Genomic DNA, 22957 nt, shown 5'->3' with positions numbered 1-22957 from the left:
TGTTCAGAAAGATCTGGGACAGATGCTATGGGTTGGGATTTTTATTAGTGACATTTTTAATATGCAGAGAAAGTAGTGCATTCTAAGTAAGCTACACTTCAGTAACTGGGTAGAAATGCCTAATTAAGAAATTGTTTAGACTTGTATTGAAGTTTCAATCAATTTTTATTTATCAGTGTAAATGGTTGTCTTTGCTCCATCAAACATTTCTCCATGAACTCTGTATATTAAAGGAAGGGGAGGGAAGCATATTTGACCATATATGTATAAGAAATTTTAGTTTAAGAGTTTGTTTTTTTGTCACTTAATTGTCATCTATTTGGAGTCTGATTAAAATACTTTGATTAAAATGTAGGAACAATACTTTTTCCATTTTAGAAGAAAAAAAAAAAACCCTCCAAACCACTGATTTCAAAGGAAGAGATGAATTTTAGAATGAGGAAATGAGGATAAACTTTTAAAATTTCATATTATTTCTGAAATCACCCTGGATTTTTTGGTGATTCTACTGAAAGAACGTTAGTCCAAACATTCTTGGACTTGTCTTGGTGTTAGGCTGTCTTGGGCCTAGGTTTTCCCACTTTCCAGCTGAAAGGCCCGGGACAAGTGAATCAACTTCACAATATTCATCTACCAAATAGTGATAATAATAGAGCCCACTTCACAAGGCTGTTTGAGGCTGAATGAATACCTGAGGCATTTAGCACGGTGCTAACACAGTAGGCGCTTCTGTATTTGCGATTCGAATGATTAGTAGCTCCTTCAGGTGGGAGTTTGTTTTGAGGCAAAGAACCATTTAGGTTGGAGCATGTCAAGTTCATGTCAAGTGGATTTTAACTCCATTTTAAAGCCGATCCTCTTTAAACTATTACGCTCCTGTTCTTCTATCATCTTGCCTATTGGCATTTCAAGATGCATAATCTACAGCATTTACTGGCGAAATTAAGCAATTCTCTGGAAACAGCAGCATGGTCCTTAAGTGTATCAAAATATATTACACTTTGGATTGATTTATGGTTTGATCAACGTTCTTGAAATAAAATGGAACCTGATAAAATTTTAGAGGCATTTAAAAAATTTCAGTAATTAAACTTGAAGCCGCAGAAATTACTCAAGTTGTAGCAATACATTTTTTTTCTTCCTTTGAGTTAACATACAGGTAACTCAAAACAGAAAGCTTCCTTAGTATTTCAAATAATTTAAGACTCTGCTGCTAAATTGTGGCTAGAAACTGCTGACCTTAAATTAAGATTAAAACATAGTCAAATAGTATGATTGTGATTACCATTTGCAATATTTTATTAGTTTTATTTTCATTTTGTGGCGTTTTGGCCATGGTGATTAGTTCTTCAGAAGCTGAGTAATTTCAGAATGTTTTTATTGTTACTGTGGGCATAGAATGAGCTTTCTGGACATAGACTAGTGTAGTTTTTTAGGTAAGATTACTGACAGTACGTTGGGGATCATTTTGACTTAAAACCTCAAATTTCAGAGTGAATAGAAAGACACTGCTCTTTTACAAAATTGGAAACAAGGCTCGAGAAAATGACTTATGCCCTCAGTTTCATCCATTTATTTTATATGCAGTATTTGCCAACATGAGGCACATGCTGTTGCGAAGCCTGACTGATAGATGAGTGATTTTGAATCTGCCTGCTGGCATATTCACAGACCTTTCATTTTTCAGAAATGTATTATTTTAAGTAATGCATTAAAATTTTTTTCACATATTAAAGATAGCTACCAAAGAACTGTTTTTACGCATGACTTCGAGACAAGAGCTTGTGTATGCAGAGAGTTGCCTGAGGCCCGCAGAGCACATTTTCCTGTCCAAGTATTATTATATGGCCAGAATCTCTCTTTGTTACTGTTTGTCAACTGAGGTGTCTCAACAAGATGAAGAACACTAGGGAAGAAATGAGAGTCAAGGGAAAATGCTAGAAATGCAGAAAGATAATAGGTTCCTCTTCTTTTTATTGATAGGTTAAGAATGGTTTTGTGTGCTTGGATTGCCCCCTGCACACCCAGAATTTTGCAGTGAGAGTAAAACCAATTTGTACCATTTAAACAGTGGAACACAGCTTTGCTTTGTTCTGTGATTGTGATTTATTCTCAGGAACTTTGAGACTTAGAAAAATAATAATTTCATTAGTGCTTTGGCTTTCTTTCAGAGAGGGGGCAATGTCCAAGTCCATTTGCTCACTTGAAGCCGACCTCCCTCCCTTTTTAGATGTGAATGACATCCCTGTCATATTCCAATCTATATTCCATTCCGAAATGGCTGAGCTGAATCCTACTTTGACCAAATCTAAATGCAGTGTAGGATCCTCAGGGGACTGAAGATAAGAATTTTAAATATTCTGAATAGACTCATTTGTGAGCCTCTGATCGCATGGCTATGTGCATGTCTATGGACGTGTCAGGATGAGATCTGTCTTTAAGAACCACAGAGGAAAAGTTATTAGTAAGTACAAAAAAAAAAAAATACCTTGAAAGTGAATTGCTCATTGAAGACAGGATTAAGGGTCTTTCGGTGGACTTTTGTCTCAAATTTCTTCTTTTTATCGGGCAGCAGAAACACTTTCACATAGGGATCAGATGTGCCCCCCATGTCTAAGGCGGGCAGCTCGGCAGCCTGGATAATCCCTACCAGCAGCTGAAATGAGAGAATACAGCAAACAAACATTGGTGGACCTTTGGGAAAAGATGGGGTTGTTTGCAGTGTTGGATATTGTGATCTCTCTCTCCTCCTCTTTGCTTTCAATAAACTTTTATTTCTCTTACCGGTCTTAACACAGAAGGCAAGTGAAGCAAGCCATATAGACTTCAGAAACCCAATTATGACAGAGGCGGGCTCTAGGAAGCCTGGTTTTAAGCACAAAAGAGGCTTTTAAAAGGTTGCTGATTACAGTTAAATATGGAATTCATATTTGCAAAAGGATTGCAATCAAATAACTTTCCAGTTGCTAAAAGCCCTTGTGCATTATTTTTCTTTCCAGGGCATGATTTGTAAGTGGAAATAAATCGTTAAATGATAACAGGTCTATGATTACAAAGTAGGAAATTTTTGTTCTGAACTCAAAACTTCAGACCAGCAAAATAGAAATTTCTTCGAAACTGGGTAGCCTTTTGAGATAAAAAGAAGATATGGAAGTTTCTATCATATTTGATCTTTATTTGTATGTTGCCTACTTTTTATTTTAACTTAGAGTAAAATGGTTACTTATTCTGAAATTAAATATAGGACGTGGAATCAAAGAAGTGTAATTTCAGCTTCACATAAGTGAAAGTGAGATTCCAGATACGATTTTTAATGCTAAATGACTTAAGTTTCTGATTTTCTTCAAATGCAGAGATTTCTCCATATCTGTTTTCTCAGTGATACATTCCTGTCTTACTATGAATGTGAGTGTAGGCTGGCATTGTTGATGTTTTCACAAAGGAAATGAAAAGATGTGAGTGGGCTGTTTTAGATGCCCTGTCATCAGACATTTTGTATCACAGACCAGTTTAGGTTCACATGGGAAACAAAAGTAGACCTTTATTCAAAGGCATTCAAGATCTCTACTTGTCAGTCAATGCAGTTACATTATAGCTTTTCACATCAGGCCTGAAAATTTGAATCTGTGATATTTTTTTTGCCAAATAGAGTAGAAACACAATTCACTTCCTTTAAAAAAAAAAAAAAAGGGGGCACATTCATTTTCTGTAAAACTGACCCACCATGTTTGTAAGAGCACATTGGCTAGTTGGCCTAATTTTTTACTAGGACCAGTACTCTGGATGTTTCCATTTTAATGCCCCATATATCTGTGACATCATCATACAAGAGTAGCAGTAAGAGTGCTGGATTGTAGCAAAACACAGAGAGATGGTCAAAAAACAGCGAAAATAGACGTCAGACTATAAAGACATGATTAACAAAAGCATGTATGTCTCTTGGTTTGCCAAGTTGGTGTTTGCTGCAACTTGCCTTTAGACGGCAATGTGAAGAAGCAAGGTTCTATTTTCTCTTTCTTGCTTCTTAAAATAAATGTTCTTTGGGGCAGGGAATGCACTAATGATATAACCTAAACTCCTTAAACCTAGATGACTTTACATTTCAAAGATTTTTGGATGTTTTGGTGATAAGGGGTGGAGTTACTTTACACCCCCCACTCTTGTGCTTGCGGTGAGTATCACATTTCCCTCTGCCAGGAGAGCTTCTCACTTAGAGTACTTCAGGGTTGACTTCAGTTTTGGTAAGCCAACGTGTGTATTTGACTATAGCTTAATATATAAAGTTCCTCATACTTTATCTTCCATGACTCATAGGGATCATTTTATAAATCAGATTAGCCGGGAACACTTAGAAAAATCGATGCATATTAATTAAAAAGATATTTTGTCAGGTGGAATCTTCTAGATCGTCAAAATGAAATACCTTTTAAAAAATATGATGTTTGCCAGAGGGGGAACAGTGAAAGCACTCATTATATTTGAGAAAAAAAATCAGTGCTATTTTTTTAAAAATGCTTTGTGAAATGATACTTAAAGTACTCAAGCTAATTTTAAAGTTTCAAAATTATGACTAACCAGGGTGACTAACCCTAGACTTCTACTGGATAATATGAATAGAATAAATTAGTGAAAAAAATACTGGATAATATTTAAAGTCACGTTACATTTCTGGAAGAAATGTTACATGTTAAGATAATATACACTGACCTTTATCTTTCTCAGAATATGTAAATATTAGGAAATTTTGCTCTCAACCAACTCCTGATTGCCAAATTTTGGTAGCTGGGGTAGACATGATCTCAAATGCCCTATTTAACTCACTATAAATGGTATATCTATAAATGTGTGTAAATCCATACTTCTAAGCTTGTATCTGTAACCAAAATGCAGCTTTCTGGAATATATTATGAAATAACTCGCCAGGGCTATACATTTTTTTTTTTTTTAGTGTGGTAGAGTGTATCAGTACATTCTCCATGAGGAGGAACCCTTTGGAAATTCAGAAAGTGAAGACATTATTTAAATTGTTATTGGGACTTCATCAAGATAAGAAGCTTTCGCACAGCAAAGGATACAGTCAACATAACTCAGAGACAACCTACAGAATGGGAGAAGATATTTGCAAATGACATATCAGATAAAGGGCTAGTTTCCAAGATCTATAAAGAACTTATTAAACTCAACACCAAAGAAACAAACAATCCAATCATGAAATGGGCAAAAGACATGAAGAGAAATCTCACAGAGGAAGACATAGACATGGCCAACATGCACATGAGAAAATGCTCTGCATCACTTGCCATCAGGGAAATACAAATCAAAACCACAATGAGATACCACCTCACACCAGTGAGAATGGGGAAAATTAACAAGGCAGGAAACCACAAATATTGGAGAGGATGCGGAGAAAAGGGAACCCTCTTACGCTGTTGGTGGGAATGTGAACTGGTGTAGTCACTCTGGAAAACTGTGTGGAGGTTCCTCAAAGAGTCAAAAATAGACCTGCCCTACGACCCAGCAATTGCACTGCTGGGGATTTACCCCAAAGATACAGATGCAATGAAACGCAGGGACACCTGCACCCCGATGTTTCTAGCAGCAATGTCCACAATAGCCAAACTGTGGAAGGAGCCTCGGTGTCCATCGAAAGATGAATGGATAAAGAAGATGTGGTTTATGTATACAATGGAATATTACTCAGCCATTAGAAATGACAAATACCCACCATTTGCTTCAACGTGGATGGAACTGGAGGGTATTATGCTGAGTGAAGTAAGTCAGTTGGAGAAGGACAAACATTATATGGTCTCATTCATTTGGGGAATATAAAAAATAGTGAAAGGGAATAAAGGGGAAGGAGAGAAAATGAGTGAAAATATCAGTGAGAGTGACAGAACATGAGAGACTCCTAACTCTGGGAAACGAACAAGGGGTGGTGGAAGGGGAGGTGGGCAGGGGTGGGGGTGACTGGGTGACGGGCACTGGGGGGCCACTTAGCGGGATGAGCACTGGGTGTTATGCTATATGTTGGCAAATTGAACTCCAATAAAAAATAAAATAAAGCTTTGGTTGAATGGTGGTTTGTTTCAACAGTTCCTCGCCCTGTTTGGATCTAATGCCATGAATTCCAAGGGCGATTGTTGGAGCTCAGGCTGATGGGCCAGTGGGAGCCAGACTGGCTGGGAGCCGTCAGAAACAGACTGGACGACTTGCCAAGTTCATTTGTATTCTGCTTGCCTGCTCTAAGTGCCATAAGTAGATGTAATCGGTTGAATACTGTGAATTCTAATTACCAGAGGTTAAATTAGCAAGTAGGGGACTGCCTGTACTTAGAAATTATTTCATCAATAGCTTTGATAATTGCATTTTCCCCTCGCGGCACACGAAATGTTTTAAGAAGTATCTTGCTTCAATTCCTACTTGGTAATTTCAGAAAACATAATGGAATTAGAATTCATCCCCCACCCCCCCCAAGCCCTCAGACCTGGTTATTCTGGAAATCATAATCCAGTGAATATTGAAGTTTGCCCAATTTCTCCTCTTCCTTGGGCTCTTCCTTTTCTTCGCCATCAGTCAATCCAGTTTCAGCATCATCGTCCTTTAGAGCCTAGGAGTAGGGAAACGAATGATACATGAATTCAAGTGAATTCAGTGAAACCCACATCAACCTGGGCCTGTGGTTACACTTCCAAGCTGTTAGAAGCAAGCACTAAGATGCTGGAAATCCATTTGTCTGACACACATTCACATTTGCTGCTTATAGATTTTTAAAATTCCACTGGTGCACGGAATTTTCTTCCCAATCAGCAAGCAACATGAAAGCAATGGAAGAAGCCCCTCAGAATATTGCAAGCGAAAAATGTAAAGTTGTTGCAAAGAAAATGTCCACTTTGGTAAAATGTTTGGCTTTGGTTAAAACCGCTTCTTTCGGAGGTATGATAAACATGCTATTAACCAGGCCAGGTTTCACATTCATGTAGTTGAAAGAAATCTAAGCTAAGCATCATGTAAAACACCATTGTTACATGCAGCGGAGTATTTATATGAAATGCGTGGCCTTTTCTTGCCTTGTTTCCTATGAGAAAGGTAGCTGAGTAAGTGATTCTCCAAGAATTTCCATTTCCTAAGTTTCACATATACATTTATAATGGTTATGGAAAAAGTGGAAGAAACATGCCACCAGCAAATGCATGTTGAGAGAAAAATCTACCCCGCTTCCAGTTTAAGTTTACCATTTTATTTTTATAACAGCTCCACAGAAAGCTAGGCTGAATTAAATTGATTTATGGGTCTATTTGATACCAAAAAACAAGAGCAGTTATGTTTACAATTTTGTCAAGCTGAAATCAGTATAAACATTTATTTTGCGTTAATGAACAAAAATCATGGTTCTGAACTCTCAACTCAGTTTGGACCAACTGGGTATTCCTCATCATCTAAACCTTAGTGTAATGTAAATTGACATACTAGAAAGCTCATTATTTCACAAAATATATTCAAATGCTCCTCTCTTTTGAACATAAAAATAGATAATGTATTTCCCATTGAATACAACAACTCTGCTGAAAAAAATCAAAGGTTATAAAGATGGTAAATATTAGGAGCTTTGTTTCTAAGGATATGCATTCTTACTGCTTTAGAGAATTGGAAAAAATAATTTAAAAAGCTATACATAGTTATTCAAAATTAAAAATGATAAAATTACATTTCCCTGACCACTAGTGAGTGGAAAAATTTGAAAATCTTCATAGTAACCAATTGTATTTGTTCTTCTGGGAACTGCTTGTATACATTCTTTGCTGAATTTTTTATTGTTTTGTTTGGTTCTTATTGATTTCTAGAGAAATCATTGTATTTTAGTGGTCTCAGCTTTTATATATAATGCAAATCTTCTTCCATAGTTTTTGGTTATGGCATTTTTATTGCCTTTCATGTATAGGTGTGTGAGTCAAAATAAGACAAAGTGGCAGGCTGCTTTGTATCTATGATAAAGTAAAGGAATTTTAACCCCTGTCAGCAAGTCAAATCTGAGAATTCTTGTAGAACTCAAATGCCAGAAGTATATCCGGATTTCAGAAAGGCATGAGTCGTCAGACTGCAGCTCCATCCCCTAGCCTCTCCTGACCTTCCAGATTTCGTGCTCTCTCTTCTCTGCTGAGTGAAAGCTTTACTGTTCATACATTTACACGGAGATTTCTCTGTGGTGCTTCAAAATGGCACTGAAATTGACAAGATTTTCCAATTTGGCTCTACTCAGACAACTCCAGTTTGATCTTAAAAATACCCCTGAGACTTGATGGCACTGCATCAATAGAACTCATTTGGGTGGGAAGATCTTATAAAACAGCAGAGATGTAGTTGGAGATGCCTCCATTTCTGTGCTGCTTGAAAATTTTCAGGAGCCTATAATGAGTTTAGAAAATCAAAAATTATCATTATTCATTACATCTATGTAGGAAAGTTTATACTTAAATGTTTTTCTGAATAGTAAAATGTTGGTTTCCTGACAGCCAAAGGCAGGAAACAATTTAATTACTGAAAACGTACATCTTTTAACTTGGGGGGGTGGGGGTGAGGGGGGATAGATCATTAAAGGGAACATGCTATTAAAGTGACCAGAAAAGGCTACTGACTTTAATTAGAGGAGCTGAGGCAGTGAAATCACCTAGCCCTTTCAAAACCTTAGCTGTGTGTCAGTCTTTAACACTCCTGTAGATGTGCTTAGGAAATTGCAGCTTAGGTAAATTGCCTCCCTCTAAGATTTTAAAGTTTTTAAAAATAATAGCAAGCTATTTAGTACATATTTCTGTCTGAAAAATCTACACGTTACTCTATCATAATTATAAAAAAAATCATGGATTAAAATACTTTTTCAAAAGTCTCTTTCAGAACTGACAATTTACATATCATGTTTCAGCCCAGTGCAATTTGAAATAGCTGAGATATTAAATCTCCTTCTTCCTAAGTGGTTTTTGCCCTAATAAAAGGTACAGGACCATCTCTGCAATTACTCTGTATGAAATAGGGCTAAATTTTTGATAATTTCTCAGTGCCACTGTTCATCACTGAAGTGATTAAGTCTATTCTTGTCCTGAAGGCTGAGCTTAAGCAGGACGTCTTCTCGACCATCACATTAAATTCAGGCCTATTAAATCAGTAGCTATTATAATATCTCAAGAGCAATACTCCCTCCGCCTCCCTCCCCCTTAACAAAATGCAGAGAAAAAAGCTTGTAAACCCAGCAGTTTTGATGGTTTGCTAAATTGCGGTAGTGAAAGCCATGTGCTGGGAGCATCAGATCTTGTCTTTAAATTTCAAAGTGTACATGCTTCTGTCTTGCTTCAGCATTCAAAAGGTGCTTAATTTACAACCATCAGAAATGATTTTAAATTAAATTGTCCAAATTTGAATTTGATAAGGCACACTGACATAAAAGGTAGCATTGAGGGACTGAATTTTCTTTCTGTGCCCATCAGTTAAAAACTTGAGCTTTCTAATACTGTTCTATTTAATCAGTTAGTAATGTTTAAAATGAGAACCCTTTAGCTTAAAAAAAAATCAATTTAGTTCAGCCTCTTGATGTGTGTCAGAATGGTACACCCTGAGCTGTGGAGCCCAGCTGCCAGGCCACTAAATGTATATCCGAGCGTTGACGAGGGGTTTCTAAAGAGCAGAGGAAACCTACCGCAAGGGACAGTCCAGAACAGTCATGAGACATAACACAGATAAGGAGGACATAGAAGGAAGAAATAAAAATTAAAATATCCACACACATTAGTGAAAACCATGGAGAAATGACCCTTCCAGACCTATGACTTTGCAAATTGATAATGTCTCTCTGCATTTTCAGTGTTCTCAAGCTTTCAGGAATTAAAAAACAAATACAAAATAAAAACCTTCAAATGTAAATCTTATGCTGTATAAATATACTATTACTAGTTAGTTTGTTGTCATTATGGAATTTTAAAATTCTTTGTTGGTTATAAAATTTCAACATAGCGACAGGTGGCCATGAACATTGGAATTTGAATTTCGGTGTATTCTTACATAGATTGAAATGGTAAAAACTTACTGGTTGCCCTAGAAACTGCGTGTCTTAAGAAATCATGTCCAAAATGCCTCTCATATCTGTTGTGTTTTTAAATGAGAGGCATAGACTATATTTGTTTTCCCCATGTTCACACCCATACTCTGTTTAAAATATTTGGTAAGTGTAATTATTTAAGCATTTTACTTTCTGTTTATGCTGTTTTGAAGTTGGGTGATTGAATGGTCACCCTGTGACATATGTCTTAAAACCGTACATTCTATTTGCTTCTTTATCCTTCCTCTTCATAAAACAATAGAATCCATTATTAGCTACTATTGCCTGCCTTAAGAAGTAGTATAAGCTGCTGTAGTATGACTGTTTACTGATAAAGCCTATTTTTCCTTGTCCAAATTACATTTCATTTTGTACAATTAATTGTTCATAAATTAAAATAAGATCTATAAAACCCTACATAGACAAGCAATCTGCTTGAAATGATATCTTTTTGAGTGGTTGAAATCCTAAACACCTTGTTGTAATAGTAGATCACTATCAACTATCACTGACTTCCTACTAGGATTTGAGTATTTGACTCATTTTCTCTTCCTCTCGCATCCAAAGGAACTGATGACCAGTGAAAAAATTAACCACCACCAATTCTGTGTATTTAGTATTTTGAGATCTTGGTCATTTATCCAGGTCATTACAGGGGTAACAAACACCCCAACTATACTCCAAGTTACTATCTTATGTCATACAGAACAAATTCCACAAAGAAGAAAACAAATTTCTAATGCTAAAAAAAAAATCCTGTAATTATAATTTATCATTATTTAATACTTTTAATTGTTAATTCTTGGATATGGGAACATCATATTTGTGTTGTATTATAGTTAGGAAAATGATAGGGCTGTATTTTCAAATTGTTTCATACACACAGCTGGAAATTCACACAGATTATTCAGTCTCAGTCTCTGCCCATCTAGCACATTGTTTCTACACTTAAGCTCCCAATAAATTGTTTAAAGAAATCTCTGTCAAGTTCTGCTTGTACTGAAAATGTCGAAGTGTAGAGCAAGGCACGTTTTCAAATTGCAGTTATTATGTAACAAATTAACTCAAGAGAAAAATCCTTGTTAGACCACTGTGGTCAGATGTGGGTACCTGGACTTCTGTGCTTGTGATTAAAACTCAGAAAAACGTAAACCTTGTTCTGAGTTCAGGACAAAGCTGGCTGAGGGTGAGTGCAAGTGCTGCATACATTCTATAGCTCTGAAACCAGTTCAGCGAGTGCAGAAGAGCCTTTGTGAAATTGTTGTCAATAGACATTACAGTGTCTTTGAGAAGAAGTGTTTAAAGCTCAAGCTGGGGAGTGGGGCTGTTGCCCTGAGTGGATGGTTAACTAGGAAACTATGCAAATGTACTAAAAATGCCCTCCTTAACTAAACTGTTCTTAAGGAGATTCACCTATTAGAGAGTTCAGTTAATAGTAATTAATACTATAAAAAGAACTCAAAAAACTATTGATATATGTTGCTATTTGGGAATAAGTAGAACTTTTGAATTATTAGAAAGGAAACAAAGATCATGGAAGATGTTGTTTTCTGTGAAAAAGCTCTACATTTACATTATTAATATGAATTAAATGTTCTTTAAAGATACCCACTATGAAAATGATTCCAAAAAACAAGAGGGATCTAAATATAATTGTTAATAGTAAACTTTATTCTGAACCAACTCATCCACTTAGTTCAATAAAAATAGACAATAACGTAAAGAATATCCAAAGAGCTTCCTGGGCCTCGGGAAGGTAACCCAGCCCGATGGATTCCATAGCCTGTATCATGATTTCATTGCCCCTAACTCATGAAACAAGAATCTTGCCTTAAAATTATGCGCCGTTCTTAGGACTAGCTGGCAGTTCTCTCCCGTTTTACTCACTGTTTAGCTCCCTGTTGCTGAGCGCTAATTATCGAGGCGGATGAATGGGTAGGAGTGGTGGTTTTTGTTAAGTATGGTAGACGGCCGTAAGTCTGAGTTATTTAACAGTGACTGCGGAGCAGTGGTGATGTGACAAAGGCAGCCTGCCCACGAGGGAGAGCAGTCAGCCACTCTGGATTCTTTCTCTCTAACTCTAAATGCAATTAAGACTGGCTGAGCAGATGTCACCAAAATACTCAGGCATCATTCCAATCTGCTGGGCCTGTCAAGATGGCCCTGCTGGTGGTGGATGCCCTTTCCTGGTTCCCATGTTTAGGAGCCTGGAAAAACCCCACCAAATGTTTTCCTTGCACTTTGGGACATTGCATAATTACTGAAAGGATTGCAAAGCATTTTGACAACAGTGACATCTGTCCAGAAGTTGTTTATTTCCACACTCCTCTGGCATCAAATTATAAGTCATCTATGAACTTGTAACAAAATCATCAAAGAAGTGATATGGTAGGAAAACATTACCTGGTCTTTCATGGTCTTCCCTAAGTCTTTCACATCTTTCATGTTGATGGCATTCTTCCCTCCTTTCTCTTTCCCCTTCTTCTTGTTTTTCTTTTTGAACAAACATTTCTTACAGATACAAAAGCAGCAGGTCAGGACTAGAAGGACAGCGACTATGGCTATGGCGATTAAGGCCCACGGTGGCACTGAAAGAGGAAAATATGTGGAGAGCGTTAGTAACAGACATCACCTAGGCAAAGCCTTTTGACCTATGGGCTACAAAAGTATTCACTGATTAATTTGTATTTACTGAGCACTGCAGGCACCCTGTCCTGCGCTTTGCTACCCATGTTTCTTCTGCCTCGATGCAGGTCTGTGTTTCCACTTCATCCTTCCACATAGGCCAGATGTGCTTCCTCCATGCTAGCTTTCCATTCATTTATTCCTTCCTTCATCCAGAGCCCAGCTCTGGAGTTTGGCCTCAGAGTTTAAATCCTGCCTCCACCGTGTATTAGCTGTGTGACCTTGGGCAAGTCATCTAACCTCCCTCTGCCTCAGTATCCTCATCTCTCAAGTGGTTCTAAACGTGTCGGTATCATAGCCTGTCTGAAGATTAAAATCAGATGCATTTCCTGGCACATGGTAAAAGCTTAATAAATATGAGCTGCTATTACTGATCTATTAAATAGTAGAGGTCCTATTAATATGTTCTGGGTATAATGGGAGGAGCGACAACAATCAAAGAACCAGAGCAAACAGATATCATAATGGTAACCAAGGTTAGGAAGAGGTCCTTGGTGCTCTGCAAGTCACCCACTCTAAAAGTAGGATGGACGTTTACCTGCCCACGGCCTCCAGAAGCAGGGCAGGGGTTATGTTCGGTGCCTCTAAGGTCAGGCTTTGATTCAGGCTGGCCATTTTCAGGCTGTGTGACTCTGGCCTGATTGCCTAACTGTTCTGAGTTAGTTTCCTTCTCTGTAAAGTGAAGATGATAATGGTACCTATTTCTAGTCTCCTTTGAAAATTAAGGGAGTTAATATACTAAAAAGTTTAGGATGTCATCCAGCAAATAATAGGAGCCGGATGTTAGTGATTTATTTTCAAGGCATACAGCTAAGTATTATGGGTAACATACAACACTCAGAGTATATGTGGGGATGTAAAACGTGCGCCCTAATAAGTACATATTTAAAAAACATAGGAGTTAGTGGATATGCTAGGGAAAATAGAGAGGAATAAAAAAATGATTTTTTTTTGATGAGAAGAGAAGCTTCAGTTTTAGAGACTGTTTAAAATAATAAAGCATATATAAATAAACACATAGACATTTTTCTATTATAGTTGTCCATCTACTGAAGTCACTCTGTTTCCTTATTTGGCATATCCTATACCACGTACTTATGTTTAAAACAAAGTCTTGTGGAAATATTTAAGATTTCACTTGCCCAGAAAGGAATTTTATTCAACTATTGAGATTAATCAGAAGAAGTAACTAGATTTGCCTGCTGTAATTAAGAAAAAACACTGGACATTGAAATGGTAAGAAAAAGCTACATAAACGTGATTAGTACCAATGATGGCTGAACACAAGTCAGGAATACTTTGATAAAGTAGAAGCACTTAAAAATTAACCTCCCTTCAAAACTGAGAAAACCCACTCTTTGCTGTCCTTCCGCATTTAGCTTTATAGTGTAGAACACTTATTATGCATATTATTATAGCTTAGGATTGGCTAATAAATGTTAGCCTAAGGATTTATAAAAGCACAACTTCTGAAATTGTGTTTTCAGGCAAAGAAATAGTTGAAAGTAATACATAAGCCCACACCAAACAACATGTTTGTTGTCTCATGTTGTCTAATCTCATTAAACAATCATATTTTAAAAATGTAAATTAAACTTATGTAACCGATGACATCATTCATAACACCTCATTTAAAACCTTCTACCTCTTTTGATCTAGTTAAAACCCTGCCATGCATGGACGAGAGAGTCTACATATCCATTACAGGCCAGACAGTATTAATAATGACCCTTCATTTTGAACCTCGTAAATTATTCTCCTAGTCGGACTTGTGTGACAGTCTCTCAGAGGGCTACATAAAAGTCTCTTAAATTACACAGGACGAGACAGAGATCGTTTGACAACTTCACAAAAAGAAAATAGTGAAAGCACAGGAACATTATTTAATCACAAGGAGTAAAAGAGGTAGGGACATGGAATTACAGGAGGAAATTTTAAATAGTGCAACTCGGAGGTAAAGTATAACCACTGAGGACATTTTGTGATTTTTATTTCTTAAATTGCTGCCATATTCTAGATGTGATCTCCTGAATTGCTTAATTTGCAACTTCGAATATTCTGTACAGGATATATGAAATTCACAAAATTTTTCTCATAATTTCCTGGTGCCTTTAGAGAGAATTAAAAAGCCTTAAGGTTACCGTTTTGTGTACCCCTATGAAAGCCTGACTGAATAGATACTTGGAATATAAACCACCATTTTTAATTAAATTCAGTTATTTGAATTGAATTCTCACCTTAAATTCTGTGTAGATGAACCAAATACTTAGAATTTGGCAAGTTTGGTAAGAAACACTATCTGTAGTATTATTCATTAGTAGTATTTGTAGAAATGCTTCAATATTAGTGAGAAAATATTTATATTAAGCTAAAAATTGATTGAAGACCTACTTAATATGGGCTAGCAACTGCTAGCTGCTACATACATGATCTCATTTAATATTTATGGTAGTTTTGTTCATTATCCCTTCAATTTTATACAGGAAAAGCCTTATACAGAGGAAAAGCTATAGATCCAAGAGTTTGAGAAATTCAAATACATCTTTATATTATTAGGTAAAAAGTGTTTATATTTTAAATCTATACAAAAGGAAAAATCTAGGGCTTTGAAACCTTTTAATAAAACATTTTACATTAAAAAACAGTGAAAATAAAAATCAGCATAAGATGTTGCCAAGAGTGATTTCCATAATATATAGTCTAGCCACAATAAAAAAAAAATGGGCTCATCAAAATATTGCTATTGGAAGAAAGCTATTAGCTTATTGTTATTGCCACCCAACTATCATTAAATGGAATTTTACAACAAGAATTTTAACATTTAACTTAAAGACCTTTCAGCAGAAAATAATAGACTAGCGTAAAGCTTTCCATTAAAAACGTTATTTTCATTTTCTTGTTAATGAATTAATCTCACATTGTTTAACCCAAAGATAAACTGATGCATAAGAATTAAGTCAAAGTCAATTCTGAACTGCTTCTGATGTTTTAACGTAGACTTTGTGGTAGACAGAAAAATTAGGATTCCTCCGAAATGCCCACATGCTATTCCCAGGGATTTGTGAATATGTTACTTTACGTGGCAAAAAGGACTTCGCAAATGTGAATTAGGATCTTGAGATGGAGAGATTTTCATGCGTTACATTTAGTTCTGATGTGATTATTATAGTCCCTATAAGTAAAAAAGGCAGGCAGGATTTTCAGAATCAGATTTGAAGATTCTGTGCTGCTGATTTTGAAGATGGAAGAAGAAACCATGAACCAAGAAATGTAGGTGCCTCTAGAAACTGGAAAAGGCAAGGAAATGGATTCTTCCCTATAGTTTTATTGATTGACTGACTGATTGATTTTTTAAAGATTTTATTTATTTGACAGAAAGATAGAGCCAGTGAGCACAAGCTGGGGGAATGGCAGAGGGAGAGGGAGAAGTGGGCTCCCCACTGGGCCAGGAGTCTGATGCGGGGCTCAATCCTAGGACCCTGGGATCATGACCTGAGCCAAGGGCAGCTGCTTAACTTACTGAGCTAACCCGGTGTCCTCTCCTATGATTTTTAAGAAGGAATCCATTTATACAACCATTATGGAAAAGAGATGGAGGTTCCTCAAAAAATTAAAAATAGAGCTGCCATATGATCTAGCAATCTCATTCTGGGTATATATCCCAAGGAAACAAAAAAAAAATTACTGTTGTGCAGTGGTATATTCACCCCCATGTTCACTGCAGTATTATTCATAATGGACAAGATAAAGAAACAACCTAAGTCCATTAATGGATGAAGGGACAAAGAAGATGTAGAATATATTCACACAATTGGAATATTATTCAGCCATAAAAAGGAAATCCTGCCATTTGTGACAACATGGATGACTCTTGAGGGCATTATGCTAAGAGAAATAAGTCTGTGAGAGAAGTCCTACGGGTAAGTACTGTATGGTCACATTTATATGTGAAACCTATAAAAGTAAACTCATGGAAGCAAAGAGTAGACTGGTGGTTACCAGGGGCTCATGGGTGGGATCACGGGAAAACGTTGGTCTAAGGTAAAAACTTTTAATTCTTTTCTTTTTATTAAATATTTTATCTATTTATTCATAGACACACACACACACACACACACATACACACACACGGAGACACAGGCAGAGGGAGAAGCAGGCTCCATGCAGGGAACCCAACGTGGAACTCGATCCCTGGTCTCCAGGATCACGCCCTGGACTGAAGGCGGTGCTAAACCGCTGTGCAAACCGGACTGGCCAAAACTTTTAATTCTAAGATTAAGAAGTTCTGGGGATCAAATATACGGTATGGTGACTACAGTTAACGAGATTGTATTGTATAGTTGAAATCAACTAGAGAGTAGATCTTGAATGTTCTTACCATGCACACAAGTAATCCTGTGAGGTGAAGACTGTGTTAACTAGCCCAATTGTGGTAATTATTACACTGTCTATCTATCTATCTATCTATCTATCTATCTATCTATCTATCTATCTATCTATCTATGTATATATATATAATATGTAAATATGTACATATGTATGTATCATATGTACATATATATGTATCATTACACTGTCCATCTTCAATTTAGACAATGTTATTTGTTAATTATATCTCAAAGTCAGGGATTAAAAAAGGAATCAGCTCTTCTGAAAGTTTGAGTTTGGCTCAGTGAAACCTATTTGGGATTGCCTCAAGAGACTTGTGACCTGCTGCATATAGATGATTATACAATTGGAATATCAGTGTGGGTTATTTCTATATTTTCTGTGATCCTGTTCAACACCCTTACCTATCTATCTCTTCTGCAACCATTCCCATGACACTAACGTTGTACCCAAGACTCCCTCAAAGATAATCAATGGTTTTCTTGTGACTAAACACAAACAACATTGTCCATGGTAGGAGGAAATCTTGATTATATGTTCCTTTTTGAAATTTCCTCCTGCTTTTGTTTCTACTGCCCTTAGCAGCATCTTCGTGTATGGATTGGACATTTTTTTCTGTCTCCTTTCCTGTTCCGGAGTCTTTAAATGGAGTTGTTCTTCGAAGCTCTTAGCCCCTGTTCATTTTCACGTTCACTCACTGTTGAGGAGATTGTTGCCCATGCCTTAAACTTTTACATCAATTCTTCCATTCTGTTCCCTCTTATATATGCCGGGACTGTACTTCCTACAGCCTGTAGAATATTTCCTACGAATCCGTCGCCTCAACCAGTTTGCCAAACCAGCTCTATGGCTCCTCTCAGTGCTTCAGTTATTGCCTGCTTGTTGTATCTTAGCACTGTGTGGAAAATTTTCTTCCAAGCCCGATTGAGTGGAAAGTTGTGCCATTTCTTCTCTCATATATTTTATGCTTCCTTTACATCTATTCCTTCTTGTGAGGTGTGGGCCTGAGGTTACCTCCCATGTGACTGAGTCACTCATTGCTCTTTGCTCAGTTCTATCCCCAGGTCTTCCTCAAATATATTCCTTCTTTCTTGAAATGCTGTTCTTCTTCTTCAGCCATTCAAATGATATTATTTCTCAAAGCTCAGCAAAAGTGTCAGTGTTTACAGATTTGTAAGCAAAAGTACTACATACGTTTGCTAAAAGTGCCCTCCCACCCCCCACCCCCCCAGTGAGAAGTAGTGACAGTGGTGAAAAACATTGGGTCATTTATGTAGGCTAGAATAAGAAGATGTAGTATTGAAAAATAAAACAAAAATCTGTATAAATATATCTAAGGCGTTTTGATATAATCCCTTTCTACACATGAAATTCATTTCTTAATAACTCAACATTCAGCTCTTTGTAGATTGTTCATCAACTGCAGCTCTGATATTTAATGAAAACACAAAAAATTTAGAATAATTAAGAAGTAAATTTGCATTAGCAGGTCTCTTTTATGGGGAAAACAAACAACTGTTTCCCCTTCAGGAGAGGCCATTCTTTCATGAGGCGTTGGCATAAATTAAGCAGTTTAGAAAATTAAGTGTTTCATTAAACACATTTATTGAACATCTATTTGCCGGACATTTTTATAGGCCTGTAATAAGGTGCCAAGCATGGTTTGTATAATCATGAAGCTTACTATTTACTTCCTACATGTTAAAAACTAGGTCTTTCTTACTTTTTTTCAGAGAAGTGAATTTCTTAAATTTGCCAAACTCCGTATTTAGAGCTTAATATGGTGTTTTCAGATAGAATCTACATGGCTTTATGTGCTCTTGTGTACAAATTCAGTGCTCTAAGGGGGATATCTATTGATGAAAGCTGCTAGTAAATATTCTTTTTAAAATAAAAATGTTATTCTCAGATTGAAAAACAGCATTTTTGTTTTTTCCTGAGGCAGGCTTTGGCACTGAGCAAATTTGTAAAAATTATTTATTTAAAAGGCCCTCATAAACTTTTTTTTTTTAACAGTCCAAATTTCCTTCCCTTTAATAGAGCAAAGTGTCACTGGGAGCAAAGGTATTGTGGAAGGCACGTTTATGAAAAAGAAACTCTTACTATTACTGAAGAGTAGCTCGGGTGTCCAATTTTTGTCCCCAAATCCAAAATCTCATCAGAGGAGTCCTACAGAATGAATAGTTGGGGAAAGGAGCTTTACAAAGTTTACACAAAGTGCCCTATGGCCAAGAGGCGCCCGGTTCTAGATTTTCTGATTCTAAGCTCTCACTTCTAAATAGACTTTTTTTTTTTTTTTTTTGCATTCTCTAAAATCCTGACACAGTCCCACCAGCTTAGTGCTCAGTAAACGTTAGGTGGCTCAAAGGAAACCCACATAGCCATGTTCTTGGGCTCAAGTACAAGTAGAATGGGATGGTCTCTCAAGTACAGGACTGTCTCAAATGTTTTCCTTAGGTCTGCTACTCAGTCACATTTCCTTAGCTCTGATTCTCTCCTGCCATATCCCCATGTAGTCAGCTTTTGTGGTCTCCTAGGCTGGCAAACTTCTGGTGGATTTACTCATTGGATTTTTGATAAAATCTAGGGCAAAACTCATTGCTGTGTTTTTTATTTTATATTTTTTGCCTCGATTTCACTTTCAAGTGCAGCTCTGTGTTATCTAGCAGGTTGCATTCCCATTCATCATATTAAGAAACAACCTAAAATCCATATCTCTTTCACAAGATGGGCTGCATTTCCCTGTCTCAGAAATAGAACCTCGTCCATTTACACCAGTCCTTGGTATTTCAGCCAAGAGCCTCAAGATGATCTGGGTAATACCGTTGCTATGGCCACTACAAAAATTCAGCAATAACTTCAAGCCTTTTCTACTGTTGACATATCTGTTTTGTCATGAGTGTCTCATTGCCGCACTAATGTCTGTATAATCTATCTTATGAATAACTCACGTATTTCTTCATTCTTAGATTTACTGCAGCTTTTTTGCCAACTTCCAGGTTTACCCCAAACAGTCTTTCTAGATCATCAGGCATTGATGCAAGATGCAGAGTAGAATGTGAAAATAATTTTGCTGTGAAACAGTAAGAAAAAATAATCTATTTCAGAGCTTTACTTTTAGGCTGTTTATGAATAATTTTAAACACACAAGGATAATTCTTCAAGAATTGGCAAAAAGCCAAATAAGCCTTGCATTTTAAAGCTTTCTCTAAATTGCAGCATGCAAATAGAAATGAAGCACTGGAAATATGTGGATTAATATACTCATTAACTACCTCTGGAGCAGCGCATTAAATGTGAGATTTGAAACACTGTATGAAGTCATACAGAATATGGCTTAAGAATAAACCAACCAGTCAAAGGTCAGAATGAAGAGTTTCTCATTATAGACTGAAACCAGCTTCAAAGACTGTGCATTCTTTGCTCCTGGGTATTAAACAAACTTACTTTTTTTCCTCAGTCTTGAGGATAGAGTCCGAAGCCTCTGTTGAATTATATGCTTCTTTTAAAATATGACAAAATCTATAGTGTCTTGATGGGAAAACAGACATGGAGGGGGGAGCAGGGGGACAGGGCGTGTGCCATGTGTTTAAGTTTCTATACACCTGGGAATGTGTGGTACCCTTATGGACATGACAGTGCCTAGTCTAAAAGACTGTTGGATTCCAAATTAAAAACTCCTTTCCCAGAGAATCATGGTGAAATTCACAGAAATGAGGGAATTCAAAAAACAAAAAAAAAAACCTTACTCCTTTATTTGGTCATTTGACTTCCCCCCCCCCCCCCTCTTGGCAACCTGCTATGTGCTTCTGCTGTGCTGGGGGTGGTGAAGGAACAGAGGAGGCAGGTCCCTCTCTCTAGGAGCTTGCAAACACTACCTTCCAGGAAGAAACTAGAAAGAGACTGTATAAAGGATTAAATACAAAATTCAACAGAGTGGGTGGGCTCTGTAGGCGGCAGGTTAGGAAAGGGCAAGGTAAAGAGTCCTCCCGTTCCTGAAAGCTCCAAACAGGAGGTGAGTCCCGAGGTAAGCTCCCAAACTTTTCTTGCTACACAGTGAAAACAGCATTTTGGGGATTCCAGTTTTTTCCTCCTTCCTTCCCTGAGTCCCTCCCATCTTGTCTGTCTTCCTCTTCCCTCCTTTTCTTCCTTGATCCTTCCTTCTCCTTTTTCCTTTGGTTTTTAGATTCCCTTTACTCTGTCTTCTCACCCAGTGACTACTTTGTTAAATAAAGCTCTCAATAAGACACTTGGGAAAGAGTAATAGTAAATGAAAAGAGAGTTCCCTGCGGTAAACACATGTAGCCTTCCCTAAATAGCCTTCAGCATTACCTGAACGTGTTTCACATTCTCCTCTTACATAGATAGTTCTGTTGAGCTTTTTCAGTATGTGCTCCTGATGGAAAAGCAAACTGGAAGATACATCTGCATAACTAGGTTGTAGAAAGGATCCAAGTCGGGGCTCCTGGGTGGCTCAGTGGGTTAAGCATCTGCCTTCGGTTCAGGTCATAATCTCAGGGTCCTGGGATGGAGCCCTGCACATCAGGCTCCCTGCTCAATGTGTGGGGGGGTCCTGCTTCTCCCTCTCCTGATCCCCCATTCATGCTCTCTCTCTCTCTCAAATAAATAAATTAAAAATCTAAAAAAAAAAAAAGATCCAAACCATTGAGTAGAGTTAGCCACTCGTTAAGGCAGATGGATTTCTTTCTTTTTTTTTTTTTTTTTTAAGGCAGATGGATTTCTAAACAGTAATACAGAGGCTCATTCATTCATTCATTCATTCATCCCTTTGAGTGTCTATTTAACACATTGATGCTTAGGACATTGAAGGAATAATGAAGAAGTTCAAATTTGCTTAATTTGCTTAAACAGTTTATAATCCATGTGGGCAGATGTGATTAACATACATGAAGCAAATTGTAAACAACAGGACAGCATGTTAAATGCCAAATTAAATGGGGTCTTTTGCTTGACTCTGATTCCATTATGTAGTCATAGAAATCTCTCTCTACTTGTCAAAAGATCTCTTGTTGAGAATTATTTTTAAAAACTTAAAACTCAAGAAATTGGGAAATCTGCCTCTCTGCCCATAAACTCTTAAAAAACCGTTAATGTATTTAAAAAGCTTCAGTAAAATAGATTGCTTTGAAAAGCAGAAAGTCACAACCTCTACATTGAGAAATTTTTACCAGAACCTCTATCTGCTGATGTGATTTTGGTGTGTGCTTGGCTACAGAACAAATTCCCAACCCCTGCTGAATAACTTCCTAAGGTTATTGATGTTTCTCGTTGAATGTAGTGATTAGTCTTGATAACAAAAGTTTGTTGACTGAGGGCCCTTTTATCTGCACAGGTATTAACCAAATAATTAATTTTATAAAATGTCTATAATAATAGTCTGCTTTCAATGATAAGGCAAAGTCATCCATATCTTCACAATATTGGAATGTCTGAAATTTGACATGGAAAAAATGATGTTGGGTCTTCAGGCAGAGATAAGCCCCAGCACGACTTCCAGAGGATTTAGATAAGGCTCCAGTCAGCCAGGGAGCTTGCTGTCTGCAGGCTCCGGGGAGAAGTGCTTTGGTAAACAGGAAAGGCTGCCAGGTAAGTTGGCAGAGGCGAAGGCGATTCACGGGCTAATCAGTTCGGAAGCCTTTGGAAGTTTGTAACAGTTTTCAGTCATGCTGTGGACAACACAATTTCGTGGTTAAAGGCAAATCCATTTATCCTATCAAATTTGTAGCATGTCGCTTTTGAGTTCTGATTTCCAAGTTCAAAACTAAGAAAGAGTAGGTC

At 37.1% G+C, this 22957-nt stretch overlaps 1 protein-coding gene and 1 long non-coding RNA gene across 12 annotated transcripts in view; one reads left to right on the top strand and one right to left on the bottom strand.

The window, feature by feature from the left end:
* Nucleotides 1-22957, bottom strand: part of SYT1 (synaptotagmin 1) — a 537260-nt gene that overhangs the window by 141697 nt on the left and 372606 nt on the right. For 4 of the 5 annotated variants that reach the window (XM_077845608.1, XM_077845610.1, XM_077845609.1 and 1 more), the window contains 3 exons: nt 12488-12672; nt 6485-6607; nt 2489-2656 (listed from right to left, as the gene is read on the bottom strand). In XM_077845608.1, coding sequence (XP_077701734.1) covers nt 2489-2656; nt 6485-6607; nt 12488-12672 — 476 coding nt within the window. The remainder of the gene's footprint in view (nt 1-2488; nt 2657-6484; nt 6608-12487; nt 12673-22957) is intronic. The other variant, XM_077845607.1, reaches the window with a different exon arrangement.
* Nucleotides 1-22957, top strand: part of LOC144282230 (uncharacterized) — a 304549-nt gene that overhangs the window by 150798 nt on the left and 130794 nt on the right. The window contains exon 4 of one of the 7 annotated variants that reach the window (XR_013350577.1): nt 4949-5925. The exons of the other annotated variants lie outside the window; for them this stretch is intronic. This is a non-coding gene — a long non-coding RNA (uncharacterized LOC144282230). Of the gene's footprint in view, nt 1-4948; nt 5926-22957 lie in introns of those variants that run through there. 7 annotated transcript variants of the gene reach the window in all.

Source organism: Canis aureus, chromosome 13 (assembly GCF_053574225.1).
Source record: "Canis aureus isolate CA01 chromosome 13, VMU_Caureus_v.1.0, whole genome shotgun sequence".
Classification (NCBI taxonomy): Eukaryota; Metazoa; Chordata; class Mammalia; order Carnivora; family Canidae; genus Canis; species Canis aureus.
This window is presented reverse-complemented; position numbering and strand designations above follow the sequence as displayed.